We start from the raw sequence: 21,222 nt of genomic DNA, 5'->3' as shown, positions 1-21,222 counted from the left end.
CACACAGGAAGGCGACAGGTCAGACTCAAACCCCGAACCTAAGGAATGTGTGCCAGACATTCGTCCGCTGTGTTTCTTTTTTTTTACAAAAAAAAAGAAAAACAAAAGGGAAAAAAGAATGACAAAATCAGTACGTCTTCGTGAGGGTGGTGTTCCGAGTCTGTGTTTTGGTCCAAGCGGAAGAAAAAAAAAAACGCACAAAAAAAATCCGCAGCGTCAACAAGAAACACAATTAGCCAGCGAAAACCTTGGTGTGCTCTTTCAAAATAAAAGAATAGGTTGCTGAAACCATGAGATGCTCGAGTAAAGCTTCACTCATTACATGAATTGACATTTACAATCGTATTAAACATGAATAAATGCAACGATTGTTGGGTGTGGCGGCATTCGATAACCCGTTCCGAACCCGAACGTGGACGCTCTTATTATGTCTTCCAGAACCGGAAGTGTGCTATTGCTGCATCTCGGGAATGCGATTGATATTGCGTCACTGCTGCCTGAAAACAAATCAGACCGATCATCAACACGTCCACAAACGAAGCTCAACAGAACCGGATGGCTGCGCGGATGCTGTGAAAGCGCAACCGGATGTCAAAGTGGACTCGAGAGGCGCCTGAAGAAGAAACCGCGACACACATTTGGACGGCGTCGAAAGCGGCCTAGCTTCCCTCATTTCCCTTCCGGTGAGTGCCCCCCCCCCCCCCCCCCCCCGAGTGCCCCCCCCCCCCACCTCTCTTCCTTCCTCGTGTGAATTTACCAATTTGTACATTTATATGTTCATTTGTTGTGTCTTCCATCCTCATCGTCTTCATCCTCTGTGCGGCTAACACGCATGCGCAAACACGTCACTCGTCAACAAAGTTGGCCTCGCGGTGTCTCGTGACGTCACAAGAAGACGGGCCTTCGTTGTTGTGACGTCGACAAATGATCTGTGATCTTCCAGATATCAGTGATGCGAGTGTGTGTGTGTGTGTGTGTGTGTGAGAGATGATGTCACGGGGATCTGTGAAGTTATTTGAGCATGGTACTGGTGAGGTCACAAACGCATAAAGATAATCGGGCTGTTTTTGTGCAAATTTTGCGCCTTCCCAACAAAGAACGACCAACGGCAGATTATTTTACGTTTCATAAGATCCCCCTAAAAGTCGATTCTTCGGTCTGATGTGGATTTGTCCCGATAACTGGTTCCATATGGTTTGGGGCCAATAATCTTCGATATCAAACGTTCAAATATTTACGGCCAAAAATCTGTCGTCTCCTGAGTTTTTGTGACGAGGAACGGAATGTTGGCCAATCAAAAAGCGACCTGACCGAGGAACACAAAACACATCCTTCCCAATGTTGTTGTTGTTGTTGTTTTTTTTCCCCAGACAGCAAGAGGTTTTAGTCATGTCGCCAATCAAGACGCCGCGTCGAGGAACAAGGAAGCGGCCGTAAATAAAAACGAAACATGTACACAAAGAATAATAACAGCAGCTGCTCGTGTCGTCTTCCAAGAACACAAAACATGTTTGACGGCGCAATTCTCATCGAGAAATATTTGATGACATTGTCTCGTCGTATTTTTTGGGAAACAAATTACATCTCATGGATGTATGAAATCATAATAATAAATGATCAAATATGAACATACCAATACCGTATACATAATAAATGAAACGTGCTATAAACTCTTAAGTAGCCGACTTTGTGTTGCCCTCCGCAGAGATGGCCGACACGGAGGTTTCCTTCTCTCCCGCCCTGCGACTGCTCCACCTAAGCCCCACCCACGCGGCGGCGGCCCCCGCCTCGGCGCCGGCCCCCCCGTCTTCGTCGCCTACCAGCTTCTCGTGCCCCTCGTCCCCTTCCAGCGCCTCGTCGTCCTCGTCGTCGTCGTCGTCGTCGAGCTGTTCCGAGAGTTCGTCGGACTGCCCGTCCCGCCGCCGCCACCACCGTCACCCGCAGCCCCGCCCCCAGCCGCCGCTGCCGCCGCCCTGCCGGGACGAGCGGCCGTCGTCGCCCAGCGCCAGCCCCCGCAGCTCCAGCCCCAGCGGCAGCGTGGCCAGCAGCAGCGGCAGCCTCAGCAGCGACGCCGACGCCAACGCCGACCCCCCGCCGGACGCCAAAGAGGGGGCGGAGCAAGGTGAGTGGGGGGGCATCTGGACCGAGGGGCTCATTGTTTTCTATTTCTTTTCTTTTCTTGCTTTTTCTTTTCTCTCTGTGCTCCTTTTATCATTATTTCCCTCTTTCTTTCTTTCTTTCTTTTCCCTCCTATCGTTTTCTCTTTTCCGTTGTTGTGGGGCAGCTCTCGTTTCTTTTCTCCATGTCTTTCTCTGGACGGCTTCATGAAAAGAAAATCAACTTCTTTGCTCAAAGAAATTACTCGGGCCATTCATTGAGGAAGGTGAGGATATAGTTGACATTTTTGGTTGTTCTTTGTCCAGTGATCGACGCTGAGGTGGCGCTGAAGGCCTGCAAGGAAGTTCTGCTCCAAGTCCAAATGCAGAAGCAGGAAGGCGTCATCGAAGAGGAGGACGACGACGAGGCGAACGGGCACGGCGCGTCTCCGTCGTCCAATCAGTCGTCGTGGCTGCTGCGCCTGTTCGAGTCCAAGCTGTTCGACGTGTCCATGGCGGTGGCGTACCTGTTCAAGTCCAAGGAGCCCGGCGTGCAGGCGTACATCGGGAACCGCCTCTTCAGCTTCCCCGCCGGCGAGGTCGATTTTTACCTGCCGCAGTTGCTCAGCATGTACGTGCACATGGACGCCGAGGTGGGCGACGCCATCAAGCCTTACCTGGTGAGTCGCACAACGGAACTGCGGTTTTCGTGATGAATCCGTTCCAGACAGTCTGACCAAAAATCCAATCGTGCGAAATCCAAAGCATGATTTCCTACTGGAAACAATGTAAATCCAAGTCATCCGTTCCAGACACCCAAGAAATATGTACAAAAAATACATTTTGTTCAGAATAATTATAGCTTTACATAACAAAACAGAGCGATATCATTGTCAATGACTAACGGAGTGAATAAATGAACATTTGACATCACCTTTACTCTTAGTGAAGACTCTTGATGGCGTATACAGCGAAGGGAGTCGTTTTCAGAGTTCTTTTTGAAGTTCTATCGTGCGTTTCGCCTTCTTTGTCAGATCGCTGCCACTTGGAACTTTCTGTCGTATTGTCTAAAAAGGAAGGATTTAACAGACAGCGAGGCGTATTCCACAATGCAAGCTTTTTTTTATTTTTTATAAACAACTTCAATTTGAGGCGCTCAATTGTGCTGCGTGTCTTCTTCTGATCTGCGATTGGTTGCCAGGTGCATCGCTGCGGGGGCAGCATCGTGTTCTCTTTACTGTGCGCGTGGCTGCTGGGCGCCTACTCGTCCGACATGCACATCTCGGCCCAGCGACATTCCCGCGGAGCCAAACTCCGCAAACTCATTCTCTCCGACGAGCTGCGGCCCCCCGCCGCCGCCCGCGGCTCCGCCTTCCCGCGGACGCCCTCGCCATCACGCCACCGCGCTCACTGTCGCCATCGCGGCAGCCACGCCGACGCCGGCCGGTTGCCGTGCGCGTCCCCCTCGCGGAGGACCCACCAGCGGTCCAAGTCTGACGCCGCCGCGCCCAGCGGGCCGGGCGCCGCCATGCGCAGGACAGGAAGTAACCCCAAAGTGGAGGCGGTCCATGAGGAGGTGAGTGACGCCATTTTGTTGTGGTTATTTGTACCGTGGCAGCACGGTGGAGGAGTGTTTAGCACATCTGCCACATAGTTCTGAGGTTCGGGGTTCGAAATCTCAAGCTCGCGTGCCAGCGTATAGCCGGCCCCGAACACGAAAAGTGCTAAAAAAAAAGATTATATTCTTGGGTATTATTATTAAAAAGACAGAAAAGCATTGGGAAACGCGAGAGGGTCATCAAGAAAGACCCCAGCACTTGCGACATGTGTTTGACCGCCATGATACGCTGCGATGTGTCCTCCAGCCGGAGCGTCTGCGTCCTCAGCGCGAGCTGGTCAAGTCTCTGCTGGCCATCGGTCGCCGCCTGGCGTCGCTGCCCGGCAAGGAGCAGAAGACGCAGCGTCTGATCTCGGAACTGTCGCTGCTCAACCACAAACTTCCCGCCAGAGTTTGGCTGCCCACCGCAGACTTCCAGCACCACCTGGTCCGGATCCCGCACACGCAGGCGGCCGTGCTCAACTCCAAGGACAAGGTCGGTACACGCACGCCGACGTACACGCGAAGCGCCAATAATCATTTTTTTGCGGTCGGTCAAAGAGCCAGTGAGGCGGGCCCACATCCGATAAAACTGTCATCTTCAAAACAACAGCAAAAATACAAACTCAATCAAATGTTATTTCGGTGTTGACAAATTCAAACATAATAAACTTGTCCACATTTGACATAACACTTACTGTATTATGCTCTTATTCTGAAAGACAGAACAGTGGCAAAGCCCAAGTCCTTACAGATGATGAGCTACTGCTTCCCCATATAATTGTGTGTCAATTATCAATCAATGATATGATCATACTCATGAGATCAAAAGTGACACGCGTTGGTTTACGTTGTCTGTAAGATAAAAATATTGGTTTTAGTCAAACGTATACTGTATGTATATGACGTGACTGTGGGGTGGACAGGCTCCATACATCATCTACGTGGAGGTGCTGGAGTGCGACAACTTTGAGACGTCGGCCGTTCCCGCACGCATCCCCGTGACTCGGATCCGCTCGGCGCGCTCCGCCGACAACCTGGAGTACAACGCGGACGGCGCCGTCGCGGCCGCGCCCGCTGCCCCCGGCAACTTCTCCGCCGTCCACAACTACGACAACGACGACGACGCCTGGGCCACGGACGACATCGGACAGCTGCAGGTGGAGGTGAGCGCTGGCCTGATGCTAACAAGCTTCCTGTTTATTTCCCCGTTTACTTCCTGTTTAATTTCTGTTAACTTCCTGTCTGCTTCCTGTTGCGCGGCGGAGGTTCAGACAAGCAGCAGTGACAACCTGAGTCAGTTTTCGGTGGACAGCCTGACCAGCGTGGAGAGTAGGGAGGTGTTCGTTGCCGCCGGAGACATCAGGTGAGTCGGCGCCGGCCCTCGTCCGCTTCCTGTTCCCGTTCCGGCTGACGTTGTCGCTGCGTCGGCCGCAGACGCCGCTTGTCGGAGAACCTGGCGCACACGCCCACTTCCTTCAGAAAGGACCCCGAGGACCCCTCGGCCGTCGCCCTCAAAGAGCCCTGGGAGGAAAAAGTCAGGTGGGAGTCGCAACCGCGCGCACACGCCGTCGTGTCGGGATGTCGTGCCAAGGCAACAAGCGTGTGCGTGTGCAGGCGCATCCGCGAGGCGTCCCCTTACGGCCACCTGTCCAGCTGGCGTCTCCTTCCCGTCATCGTCAAGTGCGGAGACGACCTGAGACAAGAGCTTCTGGCCTATCAGGTGCTCACGCAGCTGCAGGTACCGCCCCCTTCCTCCCCGCCCATCGCACTTAGCCTGTTAGCATGTTAGCGTGGCGACCGCGACGACGAGCGTGTTTGCTGTATTCAAGGCCATCTGGCGTCAGGAGCGACTTCCTCTGTGGATCAAACCTTACAAGATCCTGGTGATGTCGGCAGACAGCGGCATGATCGAACCCGTCCTCAACGCCGTGTCGCTGCATCAGGTACCAACACGCAGACGTGTCGTCGCTGCCGGGCGGAATCCTCACCTTTATTATGCTGTCGATAAAATGTTAAGCGTCCACATCAAAGTCTGTGTTCATGTCGACCCCCCGGCCACCAAGTACCCTCCGATCACCTCCCGCCCGCCGAGAGCCCGACATTCTCACATTTCTTTTCCAAACCGAAAAACATACAAATCGGTTACTCGGATGATACGTCTTCAAATATGGATTGTAAAAGTCTACACCATGTGTACGTGTCGTTTGTGCGTCAGGTGCGCAAGCAGAGTCAACTGTCGCTGCTGGACTACTTCCTGCAGGAACACGGCAGCTTCACCACCGAACAGTTCCTCAGCGCTCAGCGGAATTTTGTGCAGAGCTGCGCCGGCTACAGCCTCGTTTGTTACCTCCTGCAAGTCAAAGACAGGTCAGAGGACCCCTTTTGTGCTAAGCTAAGCTAGCAGTGGGCCCTTAATCATGGTCTTCATGCTAAGCCGGTGGCTCTCAAACAGTTTTACACCGCGTAGCACCTGAGAAGATACTCGGCTGTCCAAGTAACACCATAATCAGCGACATTCATTGTACTTAAAAGTTAAAGACAACCGAATGACAAAGTATCTGTTACCATGGAAACGTTCCTTGACGACGCAGCCATTTTGTCTGCGCAGACACAACGGTAACATCCTGGTGGACTCGGAAGGCCACATCATTCACATCGACTTCGGCTTCATCTTGTCCAGTTCTCCTCGCAATCTCGGCTTCGAGACGTCCGCCTTCAAGCTCACCCCGGAGTTTGTGGACGTGAGTGCGCGACTCCGACTCCGGTCACGTGACCGAAGCCGGCGCTTTTCGAACTCGGGACTCGCTTGAAAGTCGGAAGCTGAAGGTGTGACGTACGTGACGTCCGTGCCACCTTTTTGCGTGTTCAGGTGATGGGCGGCCTGGATGGAGACATGTTCGTGTACTACAAGATGCTGATGCTCCAGGGGATGATCGCGGCCAGGAAGCACATGGACAAGGTGCTGCACATCGTGGAGATCATGCAGCAAGGTATATCCTAACAAAGTGCCAAAGATGGTGTAGTTTGTGGCGTGGTTTTGATGGTGTGCGTTTTCCGTAGGGTCGCAGCTGGCGTGCTTCCAGGGCGCGGGCACCATCCGCGGCCTGAAGGAGCGTTTCCACATGAGCCTGACGGAGGAGCAGCTGCAGCTGCTGCTGGAGCAGCTGGTGGACGGCTCGGTGCGCTCCATCACCACCAAACTCTACGACTCCTACCAGTACGTCACCAACGGGATCATGTGATTCCGTCGCCACCCGCGACGCCGACGACACCGCCGGGAAAAACGCCGCTCGACTCGACCTTCCTCCAAAGCTCAACCTTTCTGTGTCTGCTTATTATTCTGCTTGCGTCTTCTTCTCTTTAGTATTCCGCTTCTTCATCCTTTTTTGTTTTACTGCTGCTGTTTCCTATTTTCTTCTGCTTCATTTGTTTATTTTCTGCTTTTTTTCTGATGCTGCTTATTGTTTTTGTGCTTTTTAGTAGTATTTTTTTTCTTTTTGCATCTGCTTCTATCCTGCTTACTTTTCCTTCTGGAACTACTTGAGCTGCCTTATCTTCTTTTTCTTCGGCTGCTTCTTCTTCGCCTTCTTCCGTTGCCTCTCGCTCTACCGAAGCACGCAGCGGCTCCGCGTGATGAAAAGTAGCTTTTGTGTTGCGTCGCGTCGCTGCCACACTCCTGCCAAAATTTCTGCACTAGCCTGGCTTTTTAGCTTTAGCATTTATGCTAACCTTGCACACAGGGCGAACGCTGAATGTTTTTGTTTTGTCGTTTTCTTCCAGTCGAAAACTTCACAATATCTCAGAGTTGTGACGGGAACGCCAACGTGCTAATATTAGCATGATCACGGAAGCCACGTTTTGTTTACATGTTGAACGAAGGTCCGTTAGCAATTTCAAGTTGCCGCAGCATTTTAAAATGAAGCATTTTTATCGTTTCAAAGGAACCTGGTTTTGTCTCCTCAAGAACACATTCACTAAGTTTACACTTCATGAATCTGTTGTCGCTCTGCGATTGGCTGACACTACATTCCTGGGATTGACTCCAGCCAACCAGGCGGCGCCTTTCCGTTTCGTTTGTACGACTGCTAGAGGAGGACCTGATTGAAGACACTTTATGTGAACTCACACCTTTGTATTGTTAGCGAGGAGCTAGCCTAGCCTAGTAGTAGCCTACTGCTAACACACTTTAGTATGAATTCTAATAATAAATGTACAGTCTATATTTATATTTACTGCAGGGCTGTCAGATTGTAGTAACCAGCTAACTTTTTGGGGAGTACAAAAAACTCTAAACTGGAATAAAGTAACTGTTTTGGTTGACAGCTGATCACGATCAGTGAAACTTTTTCTCTTTTTTAACCACAAAAGAGAAAGCACAGTGTTCCGTTAGCCAGCTAGCTGAAATCTTTTTGTTCCCGTTTGTTGAGAATGCAAACAGGCCATGAAAGCAAAATAAGTACTGTTGCCTTTTTCCTTCTTTCAACTATTTGATAAAAAAAAAAAAAAAAAAAGTGCAAATAAAAAAATTAAGTATGAATGTGAAAACTTGTCTGAAGTGCTCCTTTAACATCTTTAAAAAGAAAAAAATTCTACAATACCAAGGGGTCTGCTACTCGCGGCTCCAGAGCCGCATGTGGCCCTCTCATCTGTCTGCTTGGGCTCTTTGTGACTTTGGAAAATAAAGGAGTATTTCAACTAAAATTAGTTCATTAGTTTGTCAAATGCAAGATTGTGCTGCTCCCGTGACATTAAAATATGTGTATTTTTCTCGTTGTTCCAAATTCATGTCATAGACACAGATGTGCGACACCAAGCTGTATTGAGCCTATTTGACACCCGGTTGCTAAATCATGGATAAATCAGAGAAAAGACAAGTTTCTGGAGAAAACTGAAAGTTTAATACTACATTAATTACATTAGAAAGCAACATTGCTCACGACTCACAGATGACAGCTTAGAATTGTGTGTGAAAATGAAGGGGAGATCTACGGCCCTGATGTGCCGACGCTGAGATTCTGGAGCAAAAATCCTAGCAGGTAAAATCAATATTTCTATTGGCTGTTATTTTGGCAAATATATATATTATATTGTTAAGTGAAACAGTCATCCCCCCCCGCCCCCCCCCCACCCAAGTTGACAGCTGACTGCAAGCTCCACATGCAATAAAATGTCAGAACACACAAGCAGAATTAATTTTTGGTTCGCTAATTTAAGTTTGGTTTTAATTCCATGAATTCTTGGACAATTCAAATAGACATCGGATATTTTATTTTCAAGTGAGCTTCAACCAATCAGAGATTTTGTTACATGCAGAAATATTTTTGTGTTCTCCGTAGCAGTGACCTGATTTCAGAAATGCAAAAACACTGTAGGTTTTATACATCCAAATAAAAAAAGAACAATATATGCAGTGTTTACCCTTACTTTGATGGCAAATGTTTTTCTCTGGGAGACAATCAAAATGGCTCTTTTGAGTATTTACGTTTACCGACCGCTGTACTATATATACATAATGTATAAATAAAAGTGGAGAAAAGAGTGAGCACTTGGTAAGCGTAGCGACGCCTTTATTAGCCCACAAGCTAGTGGGAGGAGCTTGTTATGACACGTGACCTTTGACAAACCTTCACCAAAACCAAACGCAAAGTCACAAAGCACTGAGGTTTGGCATTATATGTGTGTGCTACAGGTACTTTGGGGGGACAAGTTAAAGCAGGACACAGTCGGAGTCTTTTTCTCTTCTCCTGGCCCCTCCTGCCTGGGAACCCTGACCTCTGACCTAGAAAGACACCAGCATGTTAACATGACTGAAACATCAAACAAATATGGCTAAAACAAATGACTGAAATGTGATGAAAACGTTGACTGCAACATATCTGAAACATGAAACAGGACTCAAAAATCTAAAACAAAAATTCTGTATTCTGACCGATATAGACCTAAAACACGACTAAAAAGTGGCTAAAACATGACTAAAACAAATCTGGAAAATGACTAAAACATGTTGCAACATGACTGAAACGTTGAGTGTGTGTGTTGCCACGGTTACCTGCGGGGCTGCCTGTTGTGGTCCTTGTTGTTGCTGTTGTTGTTGTTGTTGTTGTTGGTATTCTTCCTCTTGCAGCTGCCGGGCCAACTCCAAGTCGCTGAGTTGCCCCGAGGCCCCCCCGCCACTGCTCTCCTGCTGCAGGGACACCGCCACCAGATAGTCCTAAGGCGCACACACGCACAAATGTTTTGCCGCCGCCATGAGCCATTTAAAACAAGTCTTGCACACGACTGACACAAGACTGGAACATGCTAAAACACGGCCGAAACATGGCTAAAACATGAATAAAACACGACCCTGTGTGTGTGTGTGTGTGTGCTACCTGGTCAATCTGGCGCTGCTGCTGTTGGTCGCAAGGTGCCGGGGCGACACTGGGGGGCGCCGCGTCTCTCTGAGGAGGATGACACAGGCGGAAGTCGGAGTCGCAGAAGTTTCCGTCTCCTTCCACGTTGTGGAGAGACTCCCACACCAGGCCCTCCTCACGCAGGAAGCCCTGGTCTGTCACCAGCAGGTACAAGTGGCCCTGAGGGGGGAACACAGTCAAGCCAGCAACGTGAAACATGACTAAAATGGGACTGAAACATCCTTGAAACGTGACTAAACCATGACTAAAACATAATGGAAGCATGTCTAAAACATGTCTAAAATGGACTAAAACATAATTGAAAATTACTTAAAAATGACAAAACCAGGACTGAACCGTGATTGATACATGAACAACACATGACGGAAACATAACTAAACTCTGACTGAAACATTTTTCATAGATGTCTGAAACTGGACTAAAACATGATTTAAATGACCGAACCATGTTTCAAACATGACGATAACATGATTTAAACATGTCTGAGATGTGACTAAACCATGACTGAAACTGACTAAAACTTGAAAACGGACTTCCACATGACCTAACCATGTTTGAAACATGACTGAAACATGTCTGAAACATGTTTGCAGCATGACAAACACGGCCAAACTGTGAACACGACTGAAACATGATGGTGTGTGTGTGTGTGTGTCGCCACCTTGTGTTTGATCATGGTACTGAAGTGGTTGTTCCTGAAGAAAACGCACATTTCCCCTTCTTTGGCGGCGGAGTTGAGCTCACACAGACCGTGATAGGACAGCTGAGTCGCCGTCGTCTCCAGGAAGTGCTCGGCCGCCAGCCCTGCACGCACACACGCAGACGCACGCAAATGCGAAACCTGAATAAAACATGACTAAAATGTAACTGAAACGGGTCAGAAGTCACAACATTTGCACCTGACTGCATCAGCTTCCTGTGTTTGTGTGTGCGTGCGCGTTACCTTCACTGACTTGTCTGCTGTCCGTCGAATGTTTGTAGTCGATGATCTTCTCCACCAGCTGGTTGTAACTCAGTTTACCAACAGCAGCCAGCAACTCTGGACTCTAGACACGCACGTGCACACACGCAACAGGGTCAACGGTGCGTCCTGTCGGGGGGCCGGCGGGCGGGGGCGGGGTCACCTGGGGGTCGACCAGCCATCCGTGGTACAGGGGGATGTCCAACAGGTCAAAGACGATGCACTCGGGCGTGTACTCGAAGTCCGTCACGCCCGTGAAGCGAACGTTCACGTCCAGACCCGTCGACAGTTTTGGCAGCACCGCCATGGCGTCGCTCATGTTCTGATGCACGCACACACAGGAAGAAAGTGTCGATGAAGTGTGACTTCCGACCCGTTTTAGCCACGTTTCAGCCATGTTTTTGTCCTGTTTCATGGTTCAGCCATGTCTTAGTCATGTTTTACGATGTTTTCTGTATGTTTCAGTCATTTATTAGTAAAGTTAGTCAAGTTTTAAGCATGTTTCAGCCATGTTTTGTGCTGTTACATATTTCAGTCACATTTTAGCCGTGTTTGACAAATGTGTCAGTCATGTTTAAGCCAAGTTTCAGAAATGTTCCGGAGTTCTTTTAGCCATGTTAGTGAAGCAAGTCGCAAGTGAACATCAGAAAACGTTTGCGTGTGCGTGCGTGCGTGTGTCTACCTGTTGAAAGTTGAGCTCCATCCCGTTTGTCTTTTCTCTCGGCGTAACTGACAGCACACACTCGCCTGCACACACGAAAAACAAAGGACGCACACACGCACAGGCCATGTGATGGAGGTGTTGATGATGTCATCATGATGTCATAGGCGGCAGCTTACCCAGGTGAGCCATCAGGTCTTCTGTGGTGACAACTTCAGTCTGAGCATGAAGTTTTGCCTGGACACACACACATATGTAGACGCACGCACACACACACGCATTTGTTTTGGGTGTGTTCTACCTTCCAGCGCAGGAAGAGTATGTTCATGATGGCCAGCAGGGGGCAGGGTCCATTGTCGCTCTGCGTGATGATGGGCGTCTTTTTCTCCTTCCAGGTAATCCACTTGACCAGGTAATACGCCGCCGATGCGCCAGCCGGAGCGTCGGCGGGCACGGCGCCCCCTTTGGCCAGGAGGACAACTACAGTCACGACTTCATTGTGCTTCTTCGTCATGCCGTCATTGTTGGAATTTGACCTTCACCTGCCACCTCATCGTCCTTCAAACTCGGCGAGCATCCCTCCGCCCCCAAAGCGGAGTAAGACGACGACAAGACGTCGTCCGCCTCCTGCGAGCTTCCCGCCACGGCCGCCGCCACTGCCGTCCCCTCGGACAGATCCAGACTGGGAATGGAGAAGGACGCGGAGTCGCTGGACTCTCGCAGCTCGTCTGAACTGTCGGCCGTCGCCACAGAGGAACTCTCCATCGCCTCCGCATCAGGTCCTGACATGAAACATGGCTGGAATGAGACTGAAACATGACTTGAAACCTCAATGAGACGTGGCTGAAATGTGACTGAAACGTTATTTTAAAAAATGACAGAAATATGACTGAAACATGGCTGGAAATATAGCACAATGTGACAAACGTGACTGAAACCTGACAGAAATATGGCTAAAACGTTAATAAAAGATGACTGAAACATGATGGAAATATGAGTCAAACTGATGAAACATGACTGAAATGTGACTGAAACGTGGATAAATCATGACTGAAACATAATGGAAAAAAAACATGGCAGAAAGATGACTAAAATGTGATGAAACATGGCTAAAACATGACTGAAATATGTCTAACATTTAAAAACCACCACTGAAAATATGACTGAAATGTTACTCAAAATTTGGGCTGAAACAAGAACTCAAACATGACTGAAAGAAGTTTTAAAAACATGACTGAAATGTGACTGACGCATGACAAAAACGACTGAAACATGACTGAACTGATGTTGCTAGACCACGGCACAGCCACACCAGGCGTAACCGTGGAAACAACCATCGCTCACCTGTAACCCCGCCCCCTGGCATCTCTTCTTCCGCGTTGTCGTGCGTCGTTCCGTTTTCTGATGGCGTTGGCTCCGCCCCCTCCTCCTGATTGGCCTGAGAGCTGTCATCGTCGCCGCTCGTGACCTCTGACCCCACTGTTGCCGTGGTTACAATAAGTTCCTTGGCAGCGTCTGTCACGGCAGGAGAAGGGCACGACGAGTCGACTTCTGACGCCGGCTTGGAGCCGGACATGTTGTTGCAGTTGTTGTTCTGATGATGATGATGATGATGATGATGAAGATGATACGTCTGTCCGAAGGCTGACTCAGCACATGGCGTCTTCACGAGTCGCTGTCAATCACTCCCAGCGCTGACATGGTCCAAAGAAGACGCAGAAGAAAAAACCTAGAAGATCTCTACGGAAAACGAATAAAATTAATTGTGGCCACAATATAGATAGATGTAAGGTGTGCACGAAATTAAAAATAAAAAATACGAATAAAAAATAAAATAAAATAAACGAACCTATGTGACGATCCACATGGTGTCACAAAACAGAGGAGGCGGGCCACACACTTCCTGCAGCTGGAGACAAAAACATTTATTCAAAATGACATTACATTTTTTTTTTTTTTTTTTTAAAGTTTTTTGATGGTGACTGTATTTCAACGCTGACGTGCACTGCTTAACGTAACGAACAGAGAGGAGCTAGATTACACAAGCAATCAGTGTTGACAACTTTAAGCCACATTTCTTCCCTTGTATTAATATATTATAAGATACAAATTATTTAAAGACTAAGGGGTAGGACCAGCTAAAAAAAGAATAAAGTCTTTATTGTCATTGCACTAGGTAAAACTGAATTGAAGATGTTTTTTATTTCCTCCTACTCCTTTTGAACATGTAAACTGTGCCGAATGTAATTTCTTGATTATTTAGTTTATCTTATATATTTTTTGGGGGCTGCAACTCACGATTATATAATAATCGAGATATAGTTGTCGATTAATTGGATGATTGATTAGTTGTCGATTAATCGACTCACCTCTAATTGAACGATGTGCTACTGTGTACTTCGTACTCACAGCCGACCCCAAACTTGAGCTGAGTTTCAACAATAATTAGCTTTACGCCAATCAAAGTGGTGCTAGGTTAGCTCCACATGCTAACTCGCCGTCGCGTCATACCGACTGTACGGCTTGTAACAAGCCACGCCCACCACCGCCAGCAAGCCTCACAATAACAAACGCTGACGTCACAGCCTTAGCCAAGCTAACTCGTTAGCTTGTTGAAAAACGAGGTGGACAGAAATGTTGTTTTGGATGTCAGCTGACAGGTTGCGACACGCTGGTTAGCGAGGACATGGCTAAAAATATTCTTTTTTTTAACATGAGATGTATTAACTACACACGGTCTTTGTGTCACAAAGCAGGAAATGACAAGTTGTGCGTGGAAGCTGTCACAATTTGAACAACATTTGACGTTTGAACGTGTTACCATTGCCTCTTATCAACGTGAAACTAACTGCAACTGCACGTTACAAATAAACAAATGAAAGTAATGAATCGACATTTTGGTTTTTTTACCTTTTTTGCGACCTCACGTTGCTGCAGCTTTACTTTGTTGACAGATGCTCAGCAGGCGGAGCTTCGTTTTTTTTTTTTTTTTATTTTTTTTTTACAGCGTCGATGGCAGACTTGTACTTTAACGGGGTTTTAATAAAATAATCTTAGTTGTAGTTTGTGTAGAAATAAGTGTTTGCTCCCACACAATCAGTGCGTGTGGACGGAAAAGATGAAATTGGGAAATGAGTCAGCAGGTGGCAGCACTTGCTCGTTGCTTTTCAATTTAAAGGTTATATTTATGTTCTCGGGGGAAATACATTGGCTTTGTTGCATAGCAGCAACTCACACAACTTTAAATAGTTATAACAATTTAATTTATAATACAATTATTGCAAAATATTCATATCCACGAGAAGTTAATAGTCATTAAAATATTATTGTGACATTCGCTACAGGAAGTTGCATGTCAGTTAGCATGCTAGCAACGTACTTGCTCTAGTTTGTGTTATCTCCTCCTAAAGTGAATACATTTTCACACACAGACACGTTTGATTGTCACTTGAGCGTAATGACTGCTTGAGTGGTTAGTAAGAACTTTACGCTTTGTTTTAAAAAAAAATCATTCTATGAACAACCATGATTATTTGGCGCATGCGTGAGGCTACAAGCTAGCTGTCGTAAACTGGTGAAGTGTGTCGCAACGCCGCTGCAGTCACAATCTGTGACGTTGCATGGTTTTCAAAGTCAATGTAGTAAAACTAAAGTAGAACTTTAGAACAGAAAGAGGGTGCAGTGGGGTTCCATTAAACCAATGTCTTTTTAACTGAAGCTGTTGACTGACATTTTGTAATAATCAGTGCGCCCTCAAATTGACAAAATTGACAAAAACTGTTATTGTTATTGGAAAAAATGCATCTATAATTGCAGTAATTGCAATATAAACAAAGTGTATGTCAACATGAGTGTCCATTTCTACAGGTATATATACACTCTATAAATGACTAGGATCACGGGTAATATGAGTACAGTGTGTTTTATATTTCAGATTTCAACCCCAATATGGTTTCAACAACTGCAGAACGTGTATAACTCGTACAACAGGTATTCTGAGGTTGTAATTCCCCCCCCCCAGAGACTTCTGTTGTTCATCACAATGCAGTTGGTAGGCTCCTTGATACATTTCGGGGAACAGGATCAGCGGATGATGCCAAAAGCTAATAAAAATAAATAAATACATTTTTTAAAAAACAGCCTACTCACCAGAGATGCTGAATAACGTATTAATTTGTGCAGCTCAATTCAGACCTGTTTTGCGAGTCCAACCTGGATGAAACAAGTTTTTCACTAAACAGCCAATCAGAGGACAGAAAAATGATGATGTCATCGAGGGCCAGTTCTCTCACCTGGTTGGTCGTAAACATTCTTTCAGGTAAAATCAGATTCCAAGATTCCAAAGTCTGATGTGTTGACTGTCAACCGGTGCTACAATTTAAATTATTTTCATCCAATTTCATGTAATAACCCCGAAAAGTATTATGTATTTCATCTATCTATGCCAGTGACGTACAGTGACAGGCAGGACAATTAAATGTTCTTCCAGTAGATGGCAGAAGATACAATTAACCTGTGTATTGCCATTCATAAAACACAATAATACATTTGTGTTCAACTAAACAGGCCCAGATTTCACACCGATTTGTGAGTAAAGTGAGACGAGATTATCATTATTTCAGTATTTTTGTGACATTTTTGTTTTTTGTGTGCCGCTGTGAGATTTTTCAAATATGTGCCATGGACTCAGGAAAGGTTGGGGAATACTGGCGACGTCTTCAACATTCTTAATATTCATGTCATGGATTATATTCCAATGAATTTTTCCTACTGAGCCAGCACAGCAGGAAACCAGACGAAGGCCTCTGATTGGACGAGGGCGATTGAAACCCGATCCGTCGCCGGTGTTGACTTCCCGTCTTGACCCACCTTCCCCTTTCTTCTACTTCCTCCTCAGATGTGTTTGCGCTTGTCCGCCATTTTTTAGTGCGTCACGGCAAAGACGCACGCACACACAAAAGCACATTGGCCCCTCCCTCCCACACAGGTGAGGTGTCAGAGTCCACCCAGTGATGATGTCATCAGGCGAGGCCGCAGTTTCCTGACTGACTGACGACTAAAGACCAGCTACTACGTGAATATTTTTATTATTATTCTTTATGTTACCTTTTAGTGTGTTTGTGTGTGCGTGTGTCTTCTTATTACTTTGACAAACTCTTACCTCATTTATTACACCTACCGTTCTCAAAAAGACTCGACAAGTCTGATTGAGTACAGATGACAAAACAAATATGACACCGACTTGTGTGTGTGTGCGTGCGTGCGTGTGTGTGTAGGTTTTGTGGAGGCAACATGTCAGCCATGACGCAAACATCCAGGCCAAGCGAAGCTGCAGGTCATGTGACCGTCTCCTCTTCCTGCCAGGTCACTTCATTAGGTACACGCTCCAACAACACGCGCGCGATTGACACTCAAACACACAGTTTCCATATCTGCTGTACTGTACCTAATAAAGTGACCAGTGTTGTATTAATGTTGGGATTTGAAAATTGTGCGCGTCACATTTCTCGACAGACTTCCAAGACTCTGCGGTCCGAGAATGCGCCCTCGCCATGGCAACAGCAGACGCTGACTCGGCAGGTTAGAAGCACACGCGTACACACTTTTTGACCTTTTGACCTCATGGTCTTCTTCTTCTTGTGAGGAAGAGGAGGGTGAGCTTGAGGATGAGGAGAACCACGCAGGTGAGGAAGAAGAGTTTGATGAGGTAACATCACGTCACTCATCTTCTTCTCTTTTATCATCATGATCGTCATCATCATCATCATCAGAGGGGTCTTCAAGTGTGGCAGCAGGTAAAGTCAAAGACGGATCATTATATAGGGATTTTTACAGCTTAATGCGAAAAGCCATAGACGGGCTAACAAATAGCCTCAGTGTTGCCGTGTTGTAACTCTTTAAGCAACGGCTATTTAATCACGAACAGTGCATTAACACCTGTAGACACACCATATAACAATACTCACAGGCATATATTCATTGCCCTCTGCAAAAAAAAAAAAAAAAATACTGCAGTTTGGTTGTGAAAGTCTTCTTTGTTTGTGTCTTAATGACTGTGTTATACTGGTGGCCAAGTCACACGCAACAGAAAGAGTCGCAATGAATTAATTATCATGCACAAACTGTTGAATTCTGGAACGGATTAATGCTACTCCCTAGTTACTATTTAGGGATTTTTAAATTGTGGATTATGTAGCGCCAAAATGATTAATCGAATACTTCCGTGACATCACTTCCTGTCCACAGAGCGTCCGGTCACTCTGGCGCTGTCGTCGTGTGGCGGAGGGGCAAAGAGGATGAAGAGGAAGGTCCTGGTGGCGCCGGTCCTCAGCGTGTCTTTAGGTGGGGAACAAGACAAACGAAACAAAACAAAGCAAAGCAACAATACAATAACTGCAAGACAAGAACAAAAAAGTGACAACAAAAAATAGAAAAATCAATCAGACAAAGCCAGGTTTAGATATTAAACAGCAAAATTTTCAGCCAAACCGTATCTGACAATACTCCTTTAGCGTAATGCTAACGTATAATGAAAAATGCCATTGACGGGCTATTATGGTCCGTCTGCTTCTTGTATGGTTGCTAATACGTGTGCAAATCAGGGGTCACCAACTAGGTAGCCCCCGAAGCACCACGTGAGTGGCCTCTTGTGAATATAGCCATTGTGATTTCCTAGGAACATTGTAGAAGTGATCATTCGAAAATGGAAACCCTCGCAGAGATTTATAGAAATAAAAAGGGTTGCATATTGATAAATCATTGCTGGTAATTGCGGAAACTTCACCAGTGTCTTCGCATAGATTCATATAATATATACTATATATCAATCCATCCATTTTCTGCACCGCTTTATCCTTACTAGGGTCGCAGGCTAATAATTATTATTAATAATAACATACAATTAAAGTGAACTTGAGCAAATGTGCTGTTCCACTAGTGTGTAGCAAACTGTTATCTTATCCTCAGATGACGTTTTCTTGTATATTCTTGTTGGTGGCGTCATTTAGGTCGCAGCGAATCAGGCGACTTCCATTCGGCGTTCCTGTCGCCGTCTCCCGGAGATGAAGACGACGGCGGTCCGGACTTTGACCTTGACGCCATGGAAACGCCCTCGGACAGCGAGTCTCTTCGCTTCCCCGTCGACGACCTAGACCTGGAAGGTGAGAGGTCGCCGGTTCGCATGTGACATCGCCGTAGTGTAGCGCCAACTACTGGTGAGGAGGACTTACTCGACACCATATTTTTTTTGCCTTAAGTATCAGCGGCCTTCATGAATACTTGATACATTGAAATAAGGCCGGTAACGGCCCAACCCACCCATCCCCATTTTCTAGAATAAAATTGTATTTTAAGATAAAATGTTGGCAAATTTACAAAAAATTTTATCTAAAAATTTTGTGTACAGATGACCTGCAGGAGCATAGCACGGTGTTCAGCTGTGAGTCAGTAGTGGAGGCGGGGCTTATGGGCCTGGGAGCGCTGGAGCGGGAGGATGTTGTGGACAGCCAGGGCACCAGGTGGCGCTCTTTCTCTGCCGGACCCGCACCGCATGATGGACAGGTTAACATGAGCGTGCTGGAACCGTTCCTCAGGGTTCTGTCACACGGAGGTACACACACACACACACACACGCACGCACACACACACACAGTCCCATTCGTGATGTCACACTTCTCAAGTTTCATCTGTCACCTCAGGTTACTATGGAGACGGGATGAATGACATCATCGTGTTTTCCTCTTGTTACCTGCCCAAGAACACGCTGGAAAATTATCACTATGTGATGGACAACCTCTTCAGGTAAGTCACACACACCCGCGTTTCCTTACACACGCACACGTGCATGCACATGTACACGCGCACACATCTGATGTGATGCATCTGTGTGTTTGTGTGTGTGTACTTCAGGTACTTGGTGGGCACGTTGGATCTGATGGTGTGTGAAAACTACGTGATTGTTTTTCTTTGCGCCGGTGGTATTAAGGAGAAACTGCCCGGAATCGGTTGGCTCAAGGAATGTTATCACACCATCGCGTGGAGGTCAACACACACACACACACACACACACACACACACACACACACACACACACACACACACGCACTCTCTCACATTTCACCCTTTCATCACACTTTCCTGCATTGCTCTACTGTGTCCAGCATGGAACGTTAAAGTGACATTTAACGCATTCAAATAGTCAAGAACTTTCATCTTATAAAGTGACGTTTGGTCATTTTGTAGTGCTAATGGATTGTGTAGTGAGTATAGCTTATCCCCTATAATGCCCTCAATGTATCCCACGATGCATCTCTTAATGCAGGGAACAACTACGGGCAGTATAAAAGCAGCGATGACATCATTAAGGGGGACCGAGTCGTGTTTAAAACTCATTCACTGCCAGCCTTCCCAGTTAACATGGGTATTTGACTTCTAAAGCCGTCGATGGCAGTGAATGCATTTTAAAAACTGTTTTTTTAATTTCAGTGATGACTCAACCATATATAAAATTCCATTGTAGTAATTAGGGAGTATTCAATTAATCGTTTCAGCCCCAGCATCAACTATATAGTTCACTACTGTATATAAAAATCCCTGTGTAGTGATTAGGGAGTAGGGAAAGAGTGAATGGTTGTGAACGCTGCGTAGAAATCCACATATAGTAAATAAATGAATGCTTCCCTTTTTTTTTTTTGCTGATGTCATGAAAATGGCAAAGGGACAGCAGGAAGAGAACTTGACTTTCTTCCTGTTTGTTGCCGTGTGTGCGCATTCGTAGGTTGAGGAAGAATCTGAAAGGCGTGTTCGTGGTGCATCCCACTTGGGCCATCAAAGCGCTCATCACCATCATCAAACCCTTCATCAGGTCAGCTCTTCATCATCCTCACGGCGCCGCAACAGCACATGGACGTACAGACAAGGATATAGGGATACTTTATATGACTATATGAAAGAGTAAAAGGGAGTGGTTGGCTGTTTGAGGCAAAAGCACTCAGTTTGTATGTGGAGCGTAAAGCGATGTGACTGGTTCTCGTCACCTCGTCCTGTTATTTGCCGCATCTCCGCAACTCGCGCTTTCTCCTTCTCAGTTCAAAGTTCAGCAGGAAGCTGGAGTTCGTCGACAGCCTTCAAGAGCTTTCTGCTCGGCTGCCCACCGAGCACGTGCAGATCCCCGACTGCGTCAGAACGTGAGTCGCTGCACATGAGGAGGAGGACGACGATGAGCATGAGGGTGACGATGATGAGGATGATAAGTGAGATGAGGATAATGTTGATGATGAAGATGTCTCCATGTAGGTACGATGACAGTCTGTCGAGCTGAGCTCATCATCTTGATTCCCCTCGCACCTTTCTCTTGCAGCAAGAACCTTTCTCATCACTCTATCAATAAAGCGTCTTTTTTTTTTTTATCCTTCTTGTTATTCTCACATCGGCACCATTCACACAACAGACAGCCATGCAATGCTAAGCTAAGCTCAATGAAGATGCTAGTT

At 46.8% G+C, this 21,222-nt stretch overlaps 3 protein-coding genes across 7 annotated transcripts; 2 read left to right on the top strand and 1 right to left on the bottom strand.

The window, feature by feature from the left end:
• The first annotated feature begins 454 nt into the window (after nt 1-454).
• Nucleotides 455-12,724, top strand: LOC133395474 (phosphatidylinositol 4-kinase beta-like). 3 transcript variants are annotated; one of them, XM_061664409.1, is made up of 16 exons: nt 455-683; nt 1,706-2,122; nt 2,424-2,776; nt 3,298-3,672; nt 3,962-4,189; nt 4,620-4,859; nt 4,968-5,059; nt 5,131-5,235; nt 5,311-5,434; nt 5,526-5,639; nt 5,912-6,063; nt 6,305-6,437; nt 6,566-6,686; nt 6,757-6,913; nt 7,477-10,256; nt 12,127-12,724. In XM_061664409.1, the coding sequence occupies exons 2-15, from the start codon at nt 1,708-1,710 to the stop codon at nt 7,505-7,507; spliced, it is 2,640 nt and encodes an 879-aa protein (XP_061520393.1). In that variant the 5' UTR covers nt 455-683; nt 1,706-1,707; the 3' UTR covers nt 7,508-10,256; nt 12,127-12,724. The 3 variants fall into 3 exon arrangements, with proteins under 3 accessions (XP_061520393.1, XP_061520391.1, XP_061520392.1); XM_061664407.1 differs by having other exon boundaries at nt 4,962-5,059; nt 12,127-12,723; XM_061664408.1 differs by having other exon boundaries at nt 4,962-5,059; nt 6,757-10,256; nt 12,127-12,722.
• mindy1 (MINDY lysine 48 deubiquitinase 1) lies at nt 8,578-14,848 on the bottom strand. Of its 2 annotated transcripts, none has more exons than XM_061664410.1 (13): nt 14,642-14,848; nt 13,581-13,640; nt 13,076-13,471; nt 12,274-12,540; nt 12,033-12,193; nt 11,911-11,968; nt 11,753-11,817; nt 11,234-11,392; nt 11,053-11,155; nt 10,771-10,913; nt 10,068-10,268; nt 9,746-9,907; nt 8,578-9,475 (listed from the first exon to the last, which is right to left on the bottom strand). In XM_061664410.1, exons 3-13 carry the CDS (start codon nt 13,305-13,307, stop codon nt 9,404-9,406), a joined length of 1,623 nt encoding a protein of 540 aa, XP_061520394.1. In that variant the 5' UTR covers nt 13,308-13,471; nt 13,581-13,640; nt 14,642-14,848; the 3' UTR covers nt 8,578-9,403. The 2 variants fall into 2 exon arrangements, with proteins under 2 accessions (XP_061520394.1, XP_061520395.1); XM_061664411.1 differs by having other exon boundaries at nt 12,274-12,513.
• Nucleotides 14,849-16,652: 1,804 nt separating this feature from the next.
• On the top strand, nt 16,653-21,138 carry bnipl (BCL2 interacting protein like). Of its 2 annotated transcripts, XM_061665213.1 has the most exons (13): nt 16,653-16,805; nt 17,008-17,108; nt 17,246-17,311; nt 17,380-17,415; nt 17,503-17,526; nt 17,978-18,073; nt 18,739-18,891; nt 19,137-19,340; nt 19,429-19,531; nt 19,640-19,771; nt 20,508-20,594; nt 20,818-20,916; nt 21,026-21,138. In XM_061665213.1, the coding sequence occupies exons 2-13, from the start codon at nt 17,024-17,026 to the stop codon at nt 21,048-21,050; spliced, it is 1,110 nt and encodes a 369-aa protein (XP_061521197.1). In that variant the 5' UTR covers nt 16,653-16,805; nt 17,008-17,023; the 3' UTR covers nt 21,051-21,138. The 2 variants fall into 2 exon arrangements, with proteins under 2 accessions (XP_061521197.1, XP_061521198.1); XM_061665214.1 differs by lacking the exon at nt 17,380-17,415.
• The last annotated feature ends 84 nt before the right edge of the window (nt 21,139-21,222 follow it).

This window comes from Phycodurus eques, chromosome 20 (assembly GCF_024500275.1).
Source record: "Phycodurus eques isolate BA_2022a chromosome 20, UOR_Pequ_1.1, whole genome shotgun sequence".
Lineage (NCBI taxonomy): Eukaryota > Metazoa > Chordata > Actinopteri > Syngnathiformes > Syngnathidae > Phycodurus > Phycodurus eques.
This window is presented reverse-complemented; position numbering and strand designations above follow the sequence as displayed.